Raw genomic sequence first — 23,781 nt, 5'->3', positions numbered from 1 at the left:
ATTATTAAACCTTCGCCCTGATCTTCTCTTGAGGACTAACAACAATTACCTCTACATTTTAAAGCTAACTGTTGGCTTTGAATCCAATCTTAACACAAATGCTACAAGAAAACACAGCAAGTATGCTCCTCTTTTATCTGGTTTACAGCGGCAGTTCAAATGTGTCTCTTTTGTTAATTTTTCTATGAGCTCTCTTGGCATCTTCGGTAATTCCTGCAATTCATTCTTCAAAATGTGTGACTCTCTCTCCATCGATCAGCAACAAAAACGGTATCTCATTTCTAAACTTTCCAACATTGCCATCCGTACTACGTACTACATTGCAAAAATAAACCATGGACAAATCCGGAATTACATCCTTTTTAACTTTGGTTGTTTTATTTTTCTCAGTTTTTCCTTTTACCTTACGATTGTTATAGTTTTTTCTTGTAAAACCAGCCTAGCCAATTGCAAATTACCTTGTAATAGTGAGATTTATAATTGTAGTTTAAGTTGAATTGAAAATGAAATGTTTCCATTATTATCATTATTATTATTATTTCAATTTTCACACGGCGGTGGTGTTGACTGCCGGTAACTGCTGGATAGCAGGCCAAATCCCTTGGCTTTAGGTATCCAGTACTTTTCTTAGTATCTTTGCGGTTCCTAATAGGCAAGCTTTCTGCCAAAGTTCTGTGCTACATTCTATTTCAATTTTCTTCACCCAGTTCTCAAAGTTCTTTCCAATCGTACCCAGAGCTCCAATGATTATTGGCACCAGAGCCATCGCGAGGCAAGCCTTGTTGGGGGGGGGGGGGGGGTGTAGACTACAAATCTACCTGATTAAAAAATAATTACCTCAAATTTATAAGTTGCTGTCACAAACTTCTGCAATACATTTTGGCGATCTAACTGTGTGGCATATAATTTACAACATTTATTTTAAAATGATAATAACGGACTTTTCTAATAGTTTTGCCAAATCTGTATACCGGGACGGGCAACTACCCGAGGCGGCACCATGGTTGCCGCCGAAGGAGCAGAAAATTTTCAAATTTTCATGCTTCCAGTTCCCTGGAAAATGCACTCAGTAAATTTTACTAAAGCCATCCTCCTAATCCTACCAAAAAGTATTTTATTTTTGCAAACAAATTGAACAGCAGATAAAAGCAACTGGTACAATCTCACCGTGGTCTTGAAAAATTCCATGTTGTCAGTTACTTCTTGAGCTAGGTAACAAGCAGCACTGGTTGCCTATTTAGATCCCTCTTTCCGTCTTAGCATGCCTTTTTAGGTGAAATGGACACAAGACACAATTTTACCTAAAAAGTGCCTGGATTTTTTGATTTTGTGCCAACAAGAAACCTTCAAATCTTCAAGTCATTAGTTTTTTAACTTCCTCCATATCAAGAAATATCATGTTTAGCCAAAGGAGTAACTATTATTTTTGCTTGATCCTTTATTGATGTTAATACATGAAGGTCGCTTAAATACCTTAAGCGTTTCTTTCACTGGGCGGAATTTATCTGAAATTTCCTATCGAGATACTATTTGGGGGCTGTGACACTCCCCCACACCCTCCCCGGCCGCCACGCCCCTGATTTGCACTATCTTGACTTCTCTTACATTCCATAGTCTCTTGATCTCTCTCTTCAAGTCTTGATATATCTCAATTTTTTCCTTTTCTTTTCTTTCAATCCTGGTGTCGAAGGGGTGTTTTTCGTCAAAAGTTTGTATTTTCATCAGAAGTATGTGAAACATTTGGAAAAAAGAGAGTGCTCTGCTCATGGCACAAATTATGTGTGTTGTTTGTGCATTTGCATCGAACATAGTTTGCTACAGTTCATATAATTTCAATATAATTTCTTCTACTTACTCTTTCGAAACACAATATTACATCGCAATAGGCAGCTAGGACTCCGATGTGCTTCACAATAGAAAATTTTACGTTGCCATGACTTTTAGAGTGCCCGAAGAATGAGGGAAAGGTCTCTTTTCAAAATAATTTTTTAATAAGTTTCTTTGGTTTTGTAAGGCAAAGTCGAAGCTATGCAAAAACAATGCATTTATGAATCAAGAGCATCGTTACGGATTTCAAAAGGCGTGTGTCCTGGGGGGACTTGTGCCTGACAGTGGGGTCCATTCGAATTGTGGGTTTTACCAAATGGCAACCAAAAGGCCAGTTTCGATATTAAGACAACGGCTCAATTTTGCTTGCAATTTATTATAGATAATGAGCAACAATCTTTCCCGAATCAAGAAGGACCAGAAATTGTTCAAAGAAGGACCAGACGTGCACAAAGAAATGGATGCTACCAAAGACATAATTTCGGACCTTATGCTACCGTTTGAGGGTTGTTGTCAAAAAAGACTACAATTTGAGGGTATTTTTGAAACATTTTAGCTTTAGCCCTTTTTGACCCTGACTGGACCCTCCGTTTAGGTAATAATGAGAGTGCCCTCGGGCCCTACGAAATTTAGCCCGGGTTCACCCACCTATTGTAGGTGGGTTCGACCAGACCCGGGTAAACAGCATTTACCTTTTTGTGTAAACGCATAGTGGGTTTAACCCGGGTAGTTCTGAACTTGCACATGTGCAATAATGATGAGCGGCGGTGAAAAAGAAGTTCTCCTTCTTCTAAGTATATGGGGAGGGTCTATGGGAGAGTCCGAAAGCGACTGGCGTTCGAAAAATGGCGAAACTTTTTGCGGTGCAAAGATATGAACTGAGCCACTAGCAAAAATGAAAGGAGAAAGCAGCGAAAAAAGAAATATAAACAGATAGGTGATAATGATAGTGTTTTAGAAGGGACCGTACTACTTGCACTTTCTTTAACAAGATCGACGAAATACTCAAAGGCAATTACATGCTATTTTTTATAAGGAACCTACCTCAAGGCCTAGTTTCGAAAGCTCCTTATTCGTAGACCTCAAATTATCAAATTGCAGTACCAATAGTTCCTTAATTTTCACTGCACATCAAGTGCCATAAAAATAGTACAGGAACAGGAAAAACATAAAAATTTTGATTTTTGCCTTTACTTGTGGCTAGAACTCAGGGGCAAAAGCACAAAGAAGGCTACGTAAAGTAAAAACCTCGCTTTCGGTGTTTTGACTATAATAAGCCTTAACACTTATAGAGAGAGGGGCGAGACAGCATTGACAAACGGATAGCAAACAATCTATGCGAGTATTGGCTGCAAATGAATGGAATCGGATTTTTAGTTCTTGGTGCTTGCAGTTATAAGCATTTTTCAAATCAAAAAGTTCCTTAGGGATTTTGTTTTTAGGAGCATTCTTTAAATATTTGGGCCTTCTACGGTGCCAGTTACACTATACCGGATTGCTATCGGAGCGGAGCAACTTTCATAACGGGTAGGGGTTTGAGTTACACTACGCCGCACGAATCCGGTACACAACGCCCTGATTAGCGAAAATAGCTTGAAAATCACTCCGCTCTGGAGGTGATCCGAAAATCACTCCGGACTCACTCTGTAGCGGCGCGTTCTAGTGTAACCGCACGAATCCGATATGCTCCACTTTGGAACAAAGGATTTTCTTATTGTTTTCTGCTTGAAGCAATTCGATCGATAGTGAACAATAGCGCTTTCTGAGATTTTGTTGCTGTTGGATAATGCCAAATCGAAATCGTCAAAACATTTTCGTATTTGGATTTTATCTCTTCCCGAATTTTAATGAAGTGGTCCTTGGACGAAAAACATACTTAACACATCAGTTAGCAACACAATCTCGCTACGAACCCCATCATTTATCTCTCAGTTTCATGGTTGTTTTCGTCATTTTATGCATAGCTATTGGCAACAAATTCGCAACAGCACATAGTTTCGAAAAAATCATCAAAAATTTAATCTGGTGGATTTTGTGTACCAAAGATGCAAAGGAATACAGGCTTATGAGCGAGCGGAACGTCGTAGCGTAACTGCTACCCTAAATATCACTCTGGAGTAAAAGTTACTCCGCTCTGCTCCGCTCCGATAGCAATCCGGTATACATGTAGGTTCCTTGCGAAGTGGTTCCTTATAAAAAAGCGTGTACTGCAAGGCCATTTGCCATCATCTACGACGGTGAAGAGGATAGTGATGAGAATAAAAATGCTGTTACACATCAGGTGGATAGTCCTTTTCCCCCTAAAAGATGAGATCAGTCCCTCTCATAGCCAAGCCCTTCTCAGTCACTGTCAACTTGCAACGACGTTCCCAATTTTACAACTTCTAACTGAGCTTTGCAACTTCTAGAGCAAAATCTGTTATCATCTTGTTCATCTTTCTCGCCCTCTAAAAGGGGAAGATATAAAGTGTTGCATACAATAATTTTGAAAGGAAAAATTCTTCAAACATTACTAATGACGGTAGCGTAAACTCTGACCCCCGTCACTGGGCAGCTTTTCTTTTTAGTTTTGCAAAGAATTCAGCAAAAAGTCTCATGACCACGGTGCCCATTGAACTGCGAAGGAGCGTCGCAGCATCTGCATGGATGATTTCTTTTATATTTGAGCATATCAATGATTATTTTTACAGTTTTCACTGAGTAAGGGAACAGAAGGAGTGTTGAGCTCCCATGGCAGCATCCTGGTATTGAAGCTGCTGACTTATACCGTTTAAGTGTGGCTTGTTTCGAAGCAATCGCAAGCAACCACAGTCGTGTTGTGATTTCCCGAAACAGTCACGATATACTTATAGATGAATTGACAGTTCTACCGACGATTTCTTCGAAATGAAACATATTTTATTAATATTTTGCTTCATATTTGCTGCATCCAACAGTTTTGTGGAATCTGCATTGAGGTAAGTGATGGTTTTATTTTCCATTAGGTGATACAATTGAATTTGCCTTGTCATACTTCTTCAACAATCAACTTCCGCACTTTGAACCGGCAAAACCAGACCTGTTCCACGGAAGAGACTAGAGTAAAATAACTCTCATTGAATACGTATTCGATTGACTTACTGCTTTGTGTTGAACGATACTTTGCAAAATAAAATCAGTAGTTTGCGAATAGATCTGCAATGTTTTGTTGAGAATATCCTTTTGATTAAGCAGAGGCAGCGGTAAATGTGATGTTGAATTTAAAATCAAGTGATCCTGTTTAAATTAATTCCTCGAAAATTTGTAGTAATTTTTAGTGTAGGACCTCATTTTACTAAAATTCAATAAAGCTTGCACATCTCTGCATCTAAAATGAAAGAAATGTTAAAAATCTAATAATTTACCATCAGTGTTTTGGTAAAACATTCATGAAAGCTTTAAATGTATATATCAAACTGATCACTAATTGTTAAAAATTGTTTGTTTATATCCTTATTTGACCTTGAAATTATTAATTTCATGTTTATGGTATTTTGAAGTTTTTTGTTCTCGCCTTTAAAATGTTATGCAACAGGAGGTACAACCTTTCCCCGCAAAAACAAGAGGAAGTAGCATAAGTGAAATACTTTTATTAAGATTCAGCTGTAGTTACACTTATTTATCAGGACCTGCCTCCTCCAAAAATATCCCACAGCATACAAAATAGATCGAGTTGGCTAATGAATGGGAAGAGGGGGAGGGGGGGGGGAGAGGGGGTTGCTGAGAGCCTCAGTATATTTTAAAGGATTATCTAGGAATTCTTCAATTTGAATAAGAATTATGAGTCCTCTGCAGTGTTCTATAAATGTTTTCAGCCTCCCCCAATAAACATTTGTTGAGCACAGTTGAGATATGAAATGTCTTTCTAACTTGCTAAGAACTAAAATGAGTACTTTGCGAATAAATGTTAATAAAATGTTAAAATGATAAACTTTAATTCAAGATATCATTTGAAACCATTAAAACTGCTTAAAAGATGGATCTTTTAAAGGAGAACAGCGAAAATTTTGGGCTACTAAAGCCATGAAACATTTGAACATGCAGCATGAGAACAAATGCACATGGCTTCCTAAAAAAGACAAAAAAGGAAAGAGAGGACATGGAAAAGCAAGCCGCTGCTTCTAAGACTTATTCTTAAAGGAGTGAGGAGTAGCCTTCGTTCTCTGATTTCTATAGGCATTTCTTTCAATATCATCCCAGAAGAAGTTTTCAACCATTTTATACAATTACAAACAATTTCTTATTGATGCATCTAGATGTAGATAGGTTATGATGTGCCAATAGTCAGGCTTGCCAAGTTGCTTATGTCAATATCTGATATAAACACAAAAAAGGCTAACAAAGGTATGATCTGCTTTGAAATGTCTTCTAAGTTAAGTGGGTGGCAGCCTGGTTTGCAAACTCCATTAAATGGATTAGGTTTGCTAAACATAGACTGCTATTTTGGTAAAGTAAAAACAAGAAGACAGCAAATGCCAATTGTTTGTTTGGAACTTTTGTGATTAAAAAAAGCTATGGTCTTTAAGCAGCTCAGGGATGCCAGAGAATAGGGGCTTGGGGGTCAACTGCCCCTGTTGCTTTTTGATAGGAGGCAAGGGAGCTTAAGTGCCCTTATCATAGAAGTTCCTTTGACACTGGCCTTTTGTAGGAAATCAAAGATATCCATATGAAATCCTGGCTGTAGTGCCTTATTTATGACAACATTCTCAATAAACTCTTAAAAAAGGTTCTTACACCAAAAGTTATCTGATTTTTAAGACACTGACTGAAAATAAAAACAAAATGACACTTACAAATAAATTATTGGTAGCTGGGAATTATTTTTCAAATGCTCTTTTACTCAAGCCTGCCCTCCTTTGCCCCTTGGTCGTTCTGGCGTCCCTGAAGCAGCTTAGTTCTAAGTTTACTTTTCCTGGCACTTGAAGCAATCCTTGATGCCATTAAATAGTGAAAAGTGATATTTTTATATTCGATATAAGTATTGTAGACCAGCGAATAATATCATACCTGTGGTGAATAATTTATTGTCCCTCACTATCCCTACCAGTATCTTGAGAATCTATAAGAGACAAATAAAGCCAGTTTTGTGACAGAAGTATTTGCAATTTGGTATTGATTCTTAGAAAAATTTGTAGGGGAAAGAAGGGATAGGGTAGAAGGGGCACTTTCTATCCTCTTTTGGGATTCAAAATGGCTTGTATTATTTCGACTTAATACATACTTGTTCGAATTTAAAACATTAATCAACAGGGACAGCATCAAGAAATTCAGGGGGGGGGGGGCTCGAATTGACACCATTATTAGATTAAAAAACCAACTTTTGAGAATCACACTAAAATGCTTCACGATAATTAATGTCTATGACTAAATAGGGCACTCGTTATGCGGTACATTGCAGTGCCGTCGGAACGAAATTCATTTTGGGACTGCCTATTGTTTTCCTTCTCATTCACTACACTGTTATAAAGGAAACATACTACAGTTTGACAATTACTAGGGGACTGCAAGCGTTACAGGCGCATTGATTTTCGAACTACCAATCTTTTTTAAGAACTTTGAATTGACTTGCATTTTTGGATGATTTTATTTCATTTGGAAGAGAATTCCAAATATTTGGACCCAAAAAGCTAACAGATTTTATATCATAACTTGTAGTTTTAACCTTTGGAACAGATAGAGTATCCATTTTTTGAAGATCATAGCTATTGGGTTTTGGGAGAAATTAGTCTTTCATAAAGGCTGGATTTAAGTTGTGCAGGGTTTTGTAAGCTTTGTAAGTATTTTTTTACATCCATTAAAAAGTTACAATACATAAATACAAGCTACGCTTCATTCAAATTTACTTTACAATACTACTCGGATGATACCCAGAGGAGCAAAAGACTATGACTACCCCGGGGCCATAGACACAGAGGTTAAGATAAACTACTATAGTCTGTCTCACATTACATGCCACGAGAAAATTTTGTAAGCTTCTAAAGGCTGATTTCCACGAGGCGAATTTCGCAGCGAATTCGCGGCGAAATCGCTGATGAAGGCAGCAAGGCATGCGCAGTTTTGATTTTTGATTTCGCAGCGAATTCGCAAGAAAGTAGAAAAGAGTTCTACTTTTTCTCGGCGAAATATTTCGCAGCACCTAATAACCAGTCAAAGCATGGTAAATTTGCTTGATTTGTTAAAAAATAATCTAGGAACATTCGTCATGCATGCAGTTCTTAAAATAGGCGCCTTAAAGTTGAGTTTTGGAGGAAATTATTATATAATTTCGCAGCGAATTCGCAGTCTCGTGGAAATCAAAGACAATTTCGAAGCGAATTCGCTGCGAATTTCGCCTCGTGGAAATCAGCCTTAATGCTACAAGCCGAATGGAGTGAATTATTGTGAACATAATCTTAATGCAGCATCTATCCAATAGTTATACGGATTGAAAGTAGGGGGAGGGGCTATATGTCTTCTAAAAAGAAGAGGGAAAATAACTTGTTGGACCCTTTCGAACAGTTGAGGTCCCTTGGCATGCAGCCAATTTCCCCCATTGTCACTCTTTGTCACATTTTGTATGTCCATACAAGCAAGGTCGGCTTCGAAAGCACAAATAAACTTGTAGCAACAAAAACTTTGCTCAAAAAACACCATTAAAGGAAATATAATCTCTCAGAAGGTAAAAATAATAACAGAGATTTCTAATCCGTCAAGAGCTCTTTTCTTATCCTTTCATTCAAAGCAATTCAGAATTCAATCGGTTGTCTGTTAATTGAATTTCAAAAGGGGGCCGATCGTTTGCTTGAGCCTGGTTTATTTCAACCTCTAATCTTCGAAGTTGCTCTTGTAAATTTTATGTGTGCTAAAGATTTTCTAGGGTAGCTGTTTTATATCACAGTGAGCTATCATTACTCTAACACATGGGGCATGGCCAAAACCGTTACTCTTTGAGAAAAATCCCTAATATTGTTTTTATTAAAAAATTGCGTGCACTATTTGGGAGGGGTGATGCTGATGAACCCTCGGAGTTTCAGAAGCCGTTTCAGGAAGTCAAACGATCACGGCTGCGGTTAGGGCTTTCTTATTACCCCTTTAAACTCAAATGTTGACTGTCTCACCCAAAGCAATTAATCAATATTGACATTTGAATTTATAAAATTTAGCTAAGCGATTAGAGATAAGATTTCGTAGAATATCTTTTAGGATAAAAGGAGACCATGAATGATAGCTTATCATTCTTATTGAAAGAAAGTATCCCTTATTTCCTAGAAGATGCTGCTTGGCTAGGTTTCTAAAATGACGACTGTCTGTCGGGTTTTTCAATGTTTGAAGCTGAAAGAACATTAGGCGTAGTTTAGACAGCGCTTTATGGGCGCAGCGAATTAAATTATTGCCCATAAAATATTGTGAGTGTCAATTTAATGCGCTCTTAATTCGCTGACTAAATCCGAGAGCGAAGCAAATAATTGAATTCGCTCATAATGCGCTCACTTGGGCGCGTTATGAATCAAAATATGAATCAATTCAAAATGTTCGCTGTCTAAAAGCAAACAATGAATTGAGGCGCTCTACTGGCGCATTTTGAGCGCATCTAATTGAATTTAATTCGCTGCGCCCATAACGCGCTGTCTAAACTACGCCTTACAGACCCTCCGCGTAAAACTTGAAGAAAATGTTTTTCGTTAATTGCTTTTAGCACGGTCAATGTTTCAAAATGTTCAAAAGTACTTTAGTTTGGTAGAAACTCTGTCATTATAATGCCAGGCAGCTTCTGTTTACTGCTATAAAATCCCATGAAGTTTGTCCCGACGCCTTTCGACAGTTGGTTTTTCTGGTAGATCCGTGTCAGTTTTATGTATGTCGTCAAGAAATGAGGTAAAATTTGATCACATCGCATGAAGTTGGATGCGACGAAATTCGACAGTCGGTTTTCATAACACGTACCTATCAGGTTTACATATATTGTCAAGAAATGAGATGAAATATGATCGAAGTACGAGATATTAAGCATCCTTATTAAAAAGTTTTCCAGGCTCTTATTCATAAGCACAAAAGGCAAATGAAGTATTTTTCATATTGAATGGCGTCGACATGGAGCTCACCCCAGATTGACTCACGGTACCCTTGTCCCTGTGTCAAAGTGCACCCTTACCTAAATGCGAAATTCCTTTGCCCCTTACAAAAATTCTGTCTGACTTTAGCCCGCCTCAATCCAACTTCAACTTGCGGTTCCTTTTGATGTTTCATTTCAAAATATCTTATTCTTCCACAAAGATTTTTGGCGTCTTATGGATTCAACTCATTTTGCAACTTTCGTCACTTTTAGTTTGTTTTGATAATCTGCTGGTCATTAGCTGTAGAGAAATTGGCAAGCTTGCTGTAAATACTCTCTTTTGACGTTGATGCCTTTGAAATATCAATGGTTGTGTTTAAAGGAAGTATTTTGTGCCAATGGCTCAAAAACTTCCATGTCATCACAAATTTGTACCAAAGCCAATCTCGCCTAGGTCCTATTCTGTGATACTGCTATCATTGACAAAATTTCACATCAAAGGAAACATAAGAAAAACTAATACCACTATGTAATAGAAAATTCTTAAATTTGATTTGCATGGTCAGCAGTTCCCAACAGATCGGGTATACCTTACCAACTTATGCTGTTCATTTCTTTGAACCAACCCATCGGATCAGAACAGTTTACGTGGGAAACTGATGAAATTTTAGAAGCTCTCCCGCATTCGCTCTCTGTCGACATTGCTATTAAACATATTTTTGTCATAAACTTGCAGTGAAAAGAATTCTCAGTAAAATATATTTTATCATTTTTTGCCGTAGCTACATTTTATTTCTTGGTAGTTTTGTTTTCACGCCTAATTTCAATAACTGTTTGCTAAAACCTGTTCATAATTTTGAAGAAAAGAGCTTTAATACGAGTCATTATTTTCCAATTACTGTTTTGACTGTCATAAGGAGGTCTCCATCGACCGAGCTATTTATTGCAGGAAATATAGATTTTAGTTGTTTTCTACCTTAAAATTTGAATACTCTTGCGTTGCAGTGACAAGCCAAAGATTGTGACCACAGATGGACATTTGAAAATCCAGTCTGCAGCCAATAGGAATATTAGTTTAGAAACTGACGCAAGTGGAGATGTCAATCTTGGGGGAACTAGTGTCAAGTCAATGCTCAAAACGGTATTGATCTTTTAAAAGTAATTCTGTAAAGCCTTTCAGCTACAGGCCTGAGGCCAGAAGGGAACTGGGAGGAGGGGGTTACTATTATTTGGTTTATATACCATGTTACAGTTTATCGCTTTAGCCCCTCTCCCCCTCTCGAAATTTCTCCTGGCCTTGGGCTTGTTCTTCTATGTTGATGTATTTTTGTTGCAAGGGTAGGTGCCTTTTTTCAAGTGAGTGCTATAATGGGGGGCAGTAGGAAAGGGGATCAATATACAGAACCAAACCTGTTTCCTTCACACTTTTAAAATTGCGATAATCTTGAAAGTTATTTTCAATGATTATGCAAAACCCTACCATGTCACAGTTATGCAACCTAACATGGTTACAATTTTTTTAGGTGAGGAGGTTGTATGAAGCTACCTAATATTAGAGACTTTTGAATGAAAGTTTTGTACGAAAAACCTACTAAATCCATTTAGAAATATCTCGTTGTAGGCAAAATTCAAAACGATCGTCTTTCATTAATTCTATTACTGAAATTTTTCCAGCATATTGAAACAGAACATTCTATATGTGGTGCAATTTCTTTTATTCAAACCAGTGACATGAAATCGAAGCTGGTATTTCTTCTAGGCATATTTTTTATTTTTTATTTATATCGTTCACAGCAGCATCATATTCCTCGCAATTTTTTAATTTTTGGAACAAACTCTGTAGTTTTTGGAACAAAGTCCCTACAAAACTTATTGCCTATCTAGCGATTGACAACACGGAAAAACATGTGAATTCGGATTTGTATTTTTAAGGTTGAGAGCGTGCCTGTTCTAGATGATCTTAGCATAACTAACGTAGGTTAACATAAATTTAAACCAATTCTGAAACTTATGGAGAGAATCACGGGTCAGAGGAAAGAACAAACAGAGCTTGTTTGAGCTTGTTCATCACGTGAATCATCTAAGACTGCCATCTCTGTATGTTTGTTCTCATCTGTTCTTCACAGAATGGCGGGAGAAGACATCATTGTAAGTCTGGCTTTGACAGACTGCCGTGTGCCAAGATAGTATTATTAGCGAAAAGACCGACAGTCCCCCTAAAATGCCCGCTTTGTGAACAGCAATGGCTGTATCTATTTTAGAAAATCCACTTTCGTGAACATGAGAAAATCCAGATGCAAATCTTGACATTAAGAGGGGAATATTCAGTGATCAATTTGTTCGCAAAACGGATAAGAAGATGAAATGTTTGTCCTTCCTGTAAATAATTGGTCAATTCATTTCATTTCAAGGATTAACCTGATACCTTAAAAGAATTTTGCGACACAAATTTTATTTCTACTACGGATTTATTGAAACTTCGTTAGGGTAATCCTTCCCTTTTAGTTGACAAAAATTTTACTTGTTCTTAATCTTGATATTTGCAAAATTGCCAACTGATCGTAAGGAAAAACCATTAGAAAGAAGTTTAATTTACATTTTAAAAGAGTTATATTCTTAAAATGTTTAGCAAAATTAGAGGAGCATCATTTTTTAGAGTTTCTCTGGGTTGTCAGGACTTTTTTGTTAAAAGTTATCAAAACGCATGGAGCCCCCATCCCTTCCCCTGTATAGACGTGTCCCCAGTAAGGCGAAGCAAAAGAATCAATAGTGACATTCCTCAAATAAGAAAGGGATCTGATTTTTAGATTGGTTTTATTTGATCGCTTCTTGTAGGATTCATTGCAACAAAGCCATTTTCGTTATGGAAACGGTTTCCAATCTCCCCTACCTTGTTATTGTTCCCAAACCAGAAGTTCGTACAAAGAATGTGAACTCAGTTTCGAAGCGTACTCAAAATACCACTCTTCTATCTTTGACCATTATTTCAAGTAATCCATTAAATGAGACGCGTTTCCAGCCATGTCTAACACTGTTAGTGTTGCCTTTTCATGTGTCAGCCTTTCTCATTTATTCTTTGGAAGGCGTCGAAAGCAGTCGGCTGAAATGAAGGCCCCTTTTGTGTTTGTAAATATCTTGTTTTTATCTCTGTTTGTTACTCTTTCTTAGCGTACACGTTTATTGATGCAGTACACTAGACGAGATTTGTGTACTGTGGCGGGATTTGACTGGCTGACTCTGTAGGCTTTGAGTATCGTGATTTTCCACTCTTCGGCATTGCTGAGGGAGTTAGAGCTATCAAACGACAGTTTTTAAGGGCAAATTCAGCCATTCCCCTTTCCCCCTTTGAACAGTGTTGGTTTACTACAAAACGACGTAGGGGATAATGAAGAAGGCTTTTTCTCCGACGTCTATGGAATTTTTCTAAATTATCAACATTGTTTAGGGGGGGGGGGGGGGGGAGGAGGTGCGGAAATAGGAGTATTCGGGAAAAGAATTGGAAAATGTAAAACACAACGCAATTTGCTGGCTGTTCCAAGTACTTTTGGCAATGATTGTCGGCCTTTGACCACTTATTAAGATGGCAGGTTGCGAAATAAAGTTCTTTCTACGATTTCCTTTTAATTAAAAGTTACTCCTTGGACCATTATTCAATCCTAGCATCCATCAGGTTATCCCTATTTTACTTGATATTTGTAACATAAGAATTTTGCCGTTCAGCTGCTTTTATCATTCATTAATTTGTTGAATTGTTTTACAGATCTCCTCTTTGAATGATCAAGTTACAAGACTGAAGCAGGTAGGGGGTTCATGCTATTCAACATTTTTTCAATCCATATCGATACATATGCATTTCCTGTCGCTTTGAATTATCGTGTACCACGAATGTTCATTCATAGGCCGAATTATTAACCTGATAGGCTGTGACGTCATTGTGTGACCTCTCAACGATAAACTGCTAATCTCTAGAGGAAACCATTTCTTTCAAGAATTCATTTACCCGTTCGAATCTTTCTCCAGTTGATACCTGGTCCCAAATTCATCTGGCCTATCAAATCCAATCACAAATTGAACCAGGAATACAAGACGTGCACGAGACAAAGATGGTTCCGTACGGAGCTAGCAGTAAAATGACTACACGAAATAAAAATGGTTCCAAACAAACCAGATCGAAACTGGCTCTACTTGTTACTTTTTAAGGGCAAACTCAGTACTGGCTCTTTTCGGGCTAGAATCTGGCTTATTTTAAGCAACCCCCTTTCGGACAAATAGTGGCTCGATTTGGGACGGGAAATGGTACCAATTGGAGCTAGGCTTCAAACGAGAAAATTTTGATACCTGCCTCCTGCTTTTCAGTTACAGTGGGCTTGTTAGCTATGCCTTTAAATGGCAAGTTCTACATCCTTATAGTATCCTTATAGTTTCTTCAATAAAATTGTTTCTTTTCGAATATTCTATGCGAATAAACCCAGATAAAAAAGGATGCTATGACCTCCCTTTTGATGAATACACATTCGATTACACATTATGTAATGCGAGAATCTTTACAGAGCATGGACCCGTTTCGAATAAAGCATATTTGTCTAGTTTTATAAAAGCCATTTACGTCTGCCTTTATTCAAACCGTCACTCATAAACTATGTACGTTGCGTGTGGTACTTCTTTCAGAATAACGATAATACAGTTAGCAAAAAATAAATTTAGTACCAGAATAAAATAAAATAGTTTGATTGTTAAAAAAACGACGTTTTGAGCATGTACTCGTTATCAAGTCAAATGAGTACATGTTGATAACGAGTAAATGCTCAAAACGTCGTATTTTTAACAATCAAACTATTATATTTTCATTCTGGTACTAAATTTATTTGCTAACTAATTATCGTCACTCATAAACTTTTCTAATCAATGAGCAAGCATGTGCGTATATGGATCTAACTTTGTAAAATGATCCTTTCTAGTTTGATTTGTGACTCCATGTAAGATTTATCTCCTGATTTCTCCAAAGGGATTGGATAAAGTATAAATTGGATTTAAATGCCAATTCCTCTGTTTAGAAGGTATAAAATACATTTAAACCATTCACGAAGTCTATAAAATTTAGAGTTTAGAGATTTCCGGCTGCACTTACAAATCACGTAGTGATAATAATGGAAATATTAATGAGAAAGATCACTTACTGATGTGATTTTTGACACTAAAGACCATTCCATATCGTTATTCAAGGTTTGGTTGGTAGCTCTACCGTTTGCAATATCTGTAATGTCGAAATTAGGTTGTTTCATTAAAAAAAATGTAAAATGCAGTAAATAAAGGCATTTGAAACAAGTAGTAGCTCTGAAGTAAAGCCACGATGAATTGTAGATTTTCAATTCTGTTTTTTGAGGTTAGATATCTCAGAGTGTTCAGTTGGAAAGACTAAAAGGCAGTAAAGTTTTTAGTTCCAGTTTGGATATTGTGACATTTACTTACATTTAATGATTGAAAACGACCGTATGTAAGTACTGGACGTTTTGTAACGGCGACATTTAGTCTAGAAATCAAAATTTACAAGATTGAACCTGAAAACCTGAACAGTGTTCGGGTATATTTTTCATCAAAAAGTGGCAATCCCTAGATTGTAAGCACAAAGCACCGATGATTCTTTTTATTTCATCCTTTCTCAAATATTCAGGCAGCCAAATCAACAAGAAACCAGGTTTTCATCCAAGTTTAATGCTCCTTTAAGCCAATTGTCTTTGATATGTAACGTCTCTTTCGTGTACAAAATCCCACTTTTCTTTCGCAGACTTTTATGCCTTAGGGTGTTGCACAAGACGAATGTTCCGAATTAAAATGCTGCTCGGTTCTAGGATACTGAGAGCTGTTGATCAAGGTCCCGACTGGATTAATCCGATGCACAAATGTACTTTATTTCACTATATACAATCTTAAAGAGCCTTCTTTGGCGGATTGTTGAAAACCTAAGATTACATTTAGATAGCTGATTTATTTCTACTTTCTCCAGCGTTTGCCCATAAATCATAACCATAGCTGTCAAAGTGACGCTATCTTTTAAAGTTTCTGTAGAGTAGGTTTGTTTCTGTAAAGTATTCTAAAGTAACTCTACCTAGACCTAGTTAAGTGTATTTTGGAAAAGCTTCGGTCTACCTCTGCATGGCAGTGAAAATTCCAAACTCGGGGGAGACTAGCTAATACTTTAGCCATCATCAAACACAGCCACCTAGTATGAACTGCACAGAGTCCAGGAAAGTGTTACTTCTTAATGGCATATGTGGCTGAAGTGAAAGTACGAAAGTTACACGGGAATGCAGATTCGACTTGGCCTTCTTCAGATATTTCCAAAGCTTAGAAGAAATACCCAATTTTATTATGCACATACCCACTTACACGTACCCTCTTCTCCTTCAAACAATGTTCTCAATACGATTATTAGGGAGCTAGTATACATCCAATTCTCCCAAACAAACAATTCATCCAAAACAACCACTCTTTGCCCTGTAAAAACGAGGGCCAATGTATCTTGCTTACGTCATAAATTGTTTGCTGTCCAAAAATGATATTTAAACTACAGGGCTACCAAATGGCTCTTTGAAATGGTTGTAGAACAGAACACCACCGCAACAGAGGAATTTTTTTTAAAGGCCATTTTTACAATAGCACTTTAGGAATAAGAACAAAGTTTTTATGACGAATCAATATGCTGCATTTACCAATCAATCACTGTGACGTCATGAGATCCAGTGCTTCTCGATGTCTAATTGTTACAAAGTATATTTGGTTTCAATTAAGCTATTTTAAAGTTGACGACAACCTTTCAGTTTTAAGATCAGCAGCTTTGTTTTGGAGACAAACAGGCAAGAACTTTCTTATTAGTTCGCCGATTCCCCTTTCTTGGGAGCAAAGAAAAGTGACTGAATGCAAAGCGCCATTTCTTTGAACTCAAGACGGGGGTTGCCGTACTCAGAAGAATACTCTCTAGGAGCAAATGCAGAAGGGCCAAGAAAGCTTCACAGAATGAAGAACCTAAGATTTTCCACCCGCACCTTCCATTTCAATTTTTATGAATACTGCAGTTTTTAAATTCGACTCTAGAATGTGTGTAGTTAGATTCTTCTATCGTATATGGTGAGAAATCAGCCATTCCATCTAAATTTTTATAAAAATATTTTTTTACTTATATATTCGTATTTATTAATTATTATTTTGATGATGTTTATTTCATAATTCTTCTTTACTTACTTTTATGCATAGCGTGATATAAATGTTGATTTCATCTCTCCAGCAAGTATCTCAAGGTGGTATTTGTGCCCAAGACAATACTGGCAATAGCTGTGGTGCCCATGGCGTATGTGTGCCTACAACTGCTGCTGCCAGCAATGGGGTCGGTATTTCTTTCTGATCTCTATCTTAATTTCAAGCATAACTTCATTACAATCATCAACATTTTTATAAGGCTATTTCGTCACCCTACAATGCTTTTGTTTGATGGGATGAAATGCATTGTGTTGCTCTCATACACAGTCCAGAAAAGTTGTTAACCTTTCCCCAGACAAAACATCCCAGAAGGCTTAACCTTCCTCACAAAACAATAGAAATTGGGCGTGGCTAGGGTGTGTCATAGGAGTTTCTATTGTTTTCGTGGAACTTCCTCCAGTCAGTGGCCATGCGACCGTAATGTTTTCCTAACTCTGCTCTCATATACCAGGTAATTGGAAGCGAAAGAGTTTTCAAACATGATATGTGCAGCAGTGAGGCACCACTCCACTTGCAGCCACTGCACCACCTCTATATGTGATCATGATCTAAGAGCAGTCCCACTTGATTTTCAAGTGCATTTGATAATTGTCATATTAAAGCTGTTTCTGCTATTGGTAGGCCCAGTCAATGTCCCTGAATAACTTGTCGAGATTGCTGTTCCTTGGAAGGTGTTTTTCCTAGATGAACTTGCGGGAGTCAACAATACTGGAGAGACTTTTTACTTTTGAATAGATTTTGCTGTTGCTTTTTAGCTCCTTTCCCTTTTGAATAAATGTGCTGTATTTTGCAGACTGGTTACAGATGCATATGTGACCCGGGATGGCAAGGCACCAAGTGTGACAAGCGAATATCCACAAACCCTTGTGGTAATGTTCTTTGTCTGAATGGAGGTACCTGTGAAAATAATTCTGGCGCACCTGTCTGTAAATGTATCAACAGGTTCTTTGGACCAAGGTGTAACTTACAGCAACCAACAAGTAAGTGAATCTTATGTGCTGATACAAGACTCTGTCTTACAAGAACAACTGGCTCATATAAAGAGTTTCTGGAACTGCAATGTTCATTAGAAATATGAGATGTAGCGTGAATTTAAGCTGCTTAAAATGCCTTTTAGTTTTAGTGTTATTAATGTTGATGTTAGAGATTTAAACATTATTATCAATGTCATCAAGTAGAGGTAGTTTCATTGCCGAAAACTGAACACATATTTCAGTTATCTGCTTTAACTTTTATTGTTTCTTCAAAGTAATATTTCTTCACATGATTTTGTTCATCTTTCATATAGTCTCCAAAAAATCCATCACATGTGTTCCAAACTTGAATAATTTATAGATTTCTTATATAGTGTCACTGTATGCATTGCCCTCCATTGTTCTCGCACCCAGTTTTGTATTTTGTTCACAATGTCGCAGTAATTTATAATTATCCTTTTGTATTAGCCTGCAACAAGAATTTATCCGACGACCAGGGTATTGTCAGTTCATCTGGCTACCCGGACGCTTACCCACCAAATGCCGACTGCACATACCGGATCCATTCGAACCCTGGAACGATCATCCACCTTTCCTTTTCCGCGGTCAGCCTGGAAAATTCACCCAGTTGTACCAAAGATTACATCGAGGTAATATATTTACAGTTTCGGTTATTTAAAGGTTACTCTTGTGTATAGTTTGATTATGAAATTGTACTCATTTTGATACTGTTCCTAGCCTGCAATCCTAGACAGAAGTGCTAAGACAGATTCCTAAAGACAAAGAAGGTAGCATCAATACTTTTCAAACCTATGCAACATCGAATACCCCCATTCAATGTCGGGGTGCACGCATTTTATTAGGCGAAATTAAACGGAAAAGAGGGACGGACAAATCTCAAAACTTTCAGATTACTTGTACCTCATCGCTCCTTTCATGAACTGCTTTTCCAGTTGTTCCTTTGTAAACAAGTCAGCGCCGTGTTACAGAATACAGCGAAGAACATTGCTTCTTATTATCCTTTGCAGTTTAAATTTGCTCAATTCCACAAAAGCTACTCGAAATGGCCAGCATTCAGCCATTGCTTGATAAAAACTGCAATCATGAAGCAACGATGCGTCTTTATTGATTTCCAATTTCTTCCGCATACCTTTTCAGATAACAAATGTAATTGAAAATTCTATTGAATTGTATTGTTTGGGTATTTCCTTTTTTAGTCCATTGACACTTTTGTTTAGCGTACGTCAATTTTGCTTGTGCCTCTGGTGTTTATTTGTGATATGCAACTCACTTCAAGGGTTTTTGTTGTCTACATAAAAACTAGACTTGAAATACACAATCAGTACCATTTGTTAATTTAATATTACTCCGAGGTGTCAAGTACCCTATCACAAGCCGTCCCCTTTTAGGGGTCAACCCCTTTTTTGACATTCTAAAAGAGAAATAGTCTTAAAGAAAGGAAGATCTCCCGGCTGGAAGATCATTCCCCCTGATTTAGTATGTTATAAAAGGCCTTGGCATATGTCGATATTTATTTTAAGTTCTTGCAGATGACCTGTTCTGAGTTTCTTTCTTGTACAATAATATGTTACCGGGTTTACTAAGCAGAAACTGCAGTTTCTACGAGGCCCCCTTTCATAAATGCAGGCAAACTAAAAAGAAGAAAAGATGTAGGAAAAGGATTTCGAAAGATTTTCATGGTAATTTCGAAGTGCATCGACCTAGCCGTCCCGCAAAGGCCTAGTGACACAGCTTCATCGTTAAAACCCACTAATATTTTGAAAGGCTGGATATTATCCCCCCCCCCCCGCCAAGTGCAAATTCATACAATCATTTAATGAAGTGGTTTTTTAAACTGCGTGAAACAAAAAATAGGTTTTGCAGCGTTTCTATTGACGTACCGTCAAGCCTTTTAAAATGTTCTTTTGTATGACAGAAAGATCGTTAGACCGGGAAAGCGACACAACTCTCTTTTTCTGTTCCCTTTCATTTACCTCAGGCAAACGTCTTCCCTACAGCCTCATACTCGTTACTTGCTTAGTTTTTAACTTAGTGTTACCCTAATATATTTCCTTTATACCTTTATTTTGATATAAAACAATCCCTCTGAATAATCAAAATGACTAGGACGACAAGACCTTTTTTGAGCATCTTGCCCCTTGAATAATGCATGCCTAACTCGACTTGCTTTTACTTATCCAAGGCTATTCTCCTCTAACTCTAAATTATGCCTTATGGGGCTATACAAAGCTAAAAACTTTAGAAAACTATACAAAGCTAAATAAATAATTTTCAGAGTACACGGAAGCAGCCTACTTAGTAATACGCATAGGTTTGATGTCACATTTAAAGATAATGTTGTCCTTTTGATATATTCCCACGATGCGGGAATATTGACATTGGCATTGCCTAAAGTAATGAAATACACAACTGGTACGCTAAGCCACAAGGAAGTCTTAAGAATATCCTAAAATAAGCGTTATTAGACTTTGGAAGCCTTCTTCAAAAAGCGGTTTCTCCCTTCTTCAAAAAAACACAGAAAGCATGGCAGCATTTGAGTATAGTGCTTCGATCCAGAGCATATAATGAATTTGAGCAATGCGAACCTTTATTTTGTTAACATCCCCTGTCTTCTCATCCCTGTCATGCAGTTACCATACGCAATGATCATGTGACTAAATGATATCTAATTTTTGTGCATAGATTCGCGATGGTGCCGCAGCTTCGAGCCCGCTTCTCAAAAAAGTTTGCAGCCCCCTCTCCAGCATCGAATCAACTGCCAATGATATTTATATCAGATTTGTCACCGATGGAAGCAACCAAATTGGAGCTGGTTTCTCCCTTTACTACTTTGTCAAGAAATCAGGTATGTGTCATATCTATTTCTGTCATTTCTGTCAAGTTAATTTTTCATCCACTATGTTTATGACAAAATGTGCGGATCGAAAGTTAGGAGTCGATGAATGGTGCATTTGCAGTTATCTTTTTATTTGTATGTCCTAGAATCTATCCTATATCGAAACAAACACAGTTCCTCATATGGACATCTTCAGCGATCTTAGGGTTGAACGGTCCTGATTGGTCAGACAAGGAGCCAATGAAAAGCACGATTCATCGTTTGCTCTAACCTTTCATCACTTGGATGAAAATTTCCATTCACCAATCAACGCATAGTCTAACATTTCATACAATGAAGAGTATCAGGCCAAAAGTTCTAAGTATGATGTGCAATGCAATGCTTTTTGTGACATTTTTGTATTTCATAGTAAGAAAAAACTATGAATTCTACGCTGGATGTAGAAGCAAAATATGTTGGCGCATTATCAGTTTTGTCACCCTTTTTTAATTATTGTGCTAGCTGCATGTTTTTCTGTTAAGCACATTTGTTTTTACGTGGATTTCGAATGCTTAGTCTATTGGAAGATACTAAGTATAGCACTACAATAGATCCTCTTTTGCCGAGATTTCAAGCACTAACAACTCAGCAGTAATAACTTCATTAATATACTGTTTTGTAATACTTATTTTCTTATTCCAAGTACCAAGTACCAAGTACTCTTTGTTCAAGTTGTTGTATCCCAAGCTAATATGCTTTCCCAGTGCTTGAATTCAGCCTAGCAAAGTAATAATCCATACGTCGTGCAATAACTGACTGATTATAATTGAAAATATTAAATATGTAAAATTTTTGTAATCTGATTCTTTTAATCTTAAACGTAGAAACTCTTCATTTGAAAATCTTCATTTACGGAAGAAGTTGCATATACAACAAGCTGCGTTATAATTTTTTCTCGAATTTGCAGAACAAAGTGGATATAAAATAATTTTAAAAATTTCACGCCTTGTGCCATGATACTTTTGAATCCTTCATCTACAATGGTTATAATAACAAATCTTTTTTCGGTCGATTATCTTGAGACTTTCTAGGCAACGATGGTCCTCATAATTGCTGTGCAACCGAGAAAGAAGCTTCTGAGTAAACGCTAATTTCTTATTCCTTCAGGCGTTTGTGGTGACACATTGACATCAGATAGCGGGTCGATTTCATCGCCTAGCTGGCCCTCTTCTTACTCAAAAGCCACATCATGCACCTGGCTCATCAAAATGCCTTCTACAGAACGCGTTTCGTACACAGTTTCCCAGCTTGTGATCTCTGGTTCAGCATCAACATGTAGCAGCTATCTAGAGCTTCACGATGGTCCAACCGAGTCTTCACCCATCATTGCCAAACTTTGCTCCCATACAACATTGCCAAGTGCAATTACAACATCGAGCAACCTGTTTGTTAAGTTTGTCACTGATGGCTCCGGGAGCTTGTTTAAACTTGATTACACAACGCGTGAGTGTTATTTGAATCCTCTCACTTACTCTGTTTGATTCTTTATCTTTTCTTCTCTTTCTTCTTGTCAGTTTTCACAATATTTCTAATTCTTATTTTTTTCTACTCTCTGCCCTGTTTTGCCTCTCAATCTCTGTATTTTTTTCATACTTTTTTCCCTCTCGTTAAAACTTGTTTCTTTTCCTTGTTTCTTCCTCTTCCTATCTCTGTCTCCTTTTTCCCTTTTGAATTTTTCCTCATTTCTACCACCCTCGGCCTCTTCGTCATCCCCCTTAACTCATCATTATTGCTTCGTCCTTTTCTTTTCTCTCTTTCTCTTTTCTTTTCATTCACCTGTTCTGCTTTTCCTTTTCCAATTTTTCCCTCTTCCTCTCCATATCCGTTTTTATTGTTTTTTCTGTTTCCTTTCGCCCATTTCACTCCATTTTGCTTTTCATGTCTTTGTCAAATCTCTCATTTTTCTCTTTTAGTTAGAACTCTTTCTCCGCGGCTATGTGACTGCAATTAGTTTTCAACTCAATCAAGTCCGAAGCATTAACGAGTAGTCATTATTTTAAAATATTGTATACCCATTTTAAAATTTGTTCAGACTTTGCAAAGTTAAAGATTTTTTCAGACTTTTATCTTATCATTTTCCTTTCCAATCTTTTTCCTTTTTCTCATACCTTTTCTCTCCCTTTCTTTCTACATCTGCTTCCTTTCCTTGTTGATCTCTATCTCTTTTTCCTCTTTTCTTTTCGAATCCGTTTTTGTCTGTTCCTCCTTTGCTATATAACCTCATTGAAAATTATTTTCCTATTCAGTTAAGTCCGGAACATTGAAATGTATTCATCATTTTTAGTAACTACGCACTCATCTTGAAATTTTGAAGACTTTGTAAAGTAAAATATTTTTTTTGAACACAAGCCTGTGGTGGCAACATCACATCTCCATCTGGCACAATTCAGTCGCCTTACTTCCCCAACTTCTACCCACACAAGAAGAAATGTACATGGACAATAACTGTACCGGTTGGCAATGTTATCACGCTGAGATTCCCAAATTTCGACGTTGAGCCAAGCACTAACTGTGTTTACGACTATGTCGCGGCCTACAACGGCCCAACTACAAGATCACCTTTTCTTGGTCGGTATTGCTCATCGAATCCTCCTACGGCCATCACTACAAGTATGAACCAACTCACCCTACTGTTTAACACAGATGGTGCCGATTCTTTTAGAGGATTTCGAGCTACTTACACATCAGCTCCTGGCGGTAAGTGATTTTTCAGAACATCACTTTCAAGCTAAAATTTCATATTGGCTCTCTAAGATGTTATTACCTTCAACCGTGGTTTC

General features: G+C 37.4%; 1 protein-coding gene and 1 long non-coding RNA gene across 5 annotated transcripts in view; one reads left to right on the top strand and one right to left on the bottom strand.

The window, feature by feature from the left end:
- Positions 1–10: 10 nt before the first annotated feature.
- LOC135682786 (uncharacterized) lies at positions 11–20,832 on the bottom strand. Of its 4 annotated transcripts, XR_016144675.1 has the most exons (5): positions 19,027–20,832; positions 15,055–15,131; positions 6,853–6,904; positions 4,948–5,173; positions 11–4,274 (listed from the first exon to the last, which is right to left on the bottom strand). It is a non-coding gene; the product is annotated as an uncharacterized LOC135682786 (long non-coding RNA). The 4 variants fall into 4 exon arrangements; XR_016144673.1 differs by lacking the exon at positions 4,948–5,173; XR_016144674.1 differs by lacking the exon at positions 11–4,274 and having other exon boundaries at positions 4,781–5,173.
- LOC135682783 (cubilin) overlaps positions 4,642–23,781 on the top strand; it is a 53,247-nt gene continuing 34,107 nt past the window's right edge. Inside the window, exons 1-9 of the mRNA XM_065197819.2 lie at positions 4,642–4,784; positions 10,883–11,018; positions 13,638–13,676; positions 17,160–17,258; positions 17,925–18,111; positions 18,574–18,755; positions 20,809–20,971; positions 22,109–22,444; positions 23,351–23,698. Of these exons, the coding sequence (XP_065053891.2) occupies positions 4,714–4,784; positions 10,883–11,018; positions 13,638–13,676; positions 17,160–17,258; positions 17,925–18,111; positions 18,574–18,755; positions 20,809–20,971; positions 22,109–22,444; positions 23,351–23,698 (1,561 nt within the window). The 5' untranslated portion in view covers positions 4,642–4,713. The remainder of the gene's footprint in view (positions 4,785–10,882; positions 11,019–13,637; positions 13,677–17,159; positions 17,259–17,924; positions 18,112–18,573; positions 18,756–20,808; positions 20,972–22,108; positions 22,445–23,350; positions 23,699–23,781) is intronic.

The sequence above is a fragment of the Rhopilema esculentum genome, chromosome 16 (assembly GCF_057945365.1).
Source record: "Rhopilema esculentum isolate cy_ngs chromosome 16, ASM5794536v1, whole genome shotgun sequence".
In the NCBI taxonomy this organism is placed as follows: domain Eukaryota; kingdom Metazoa; phylum Cnidaria; class Scyphozoa; order Rhizostomeae; family Rhizostomatidae; genus Rhopilema; species Rhopilema esculentum.
Note: the sequence above shows the minus strand (reverse complement) of the source record. Positions and strands in the feature narration are given on the sequence as shown.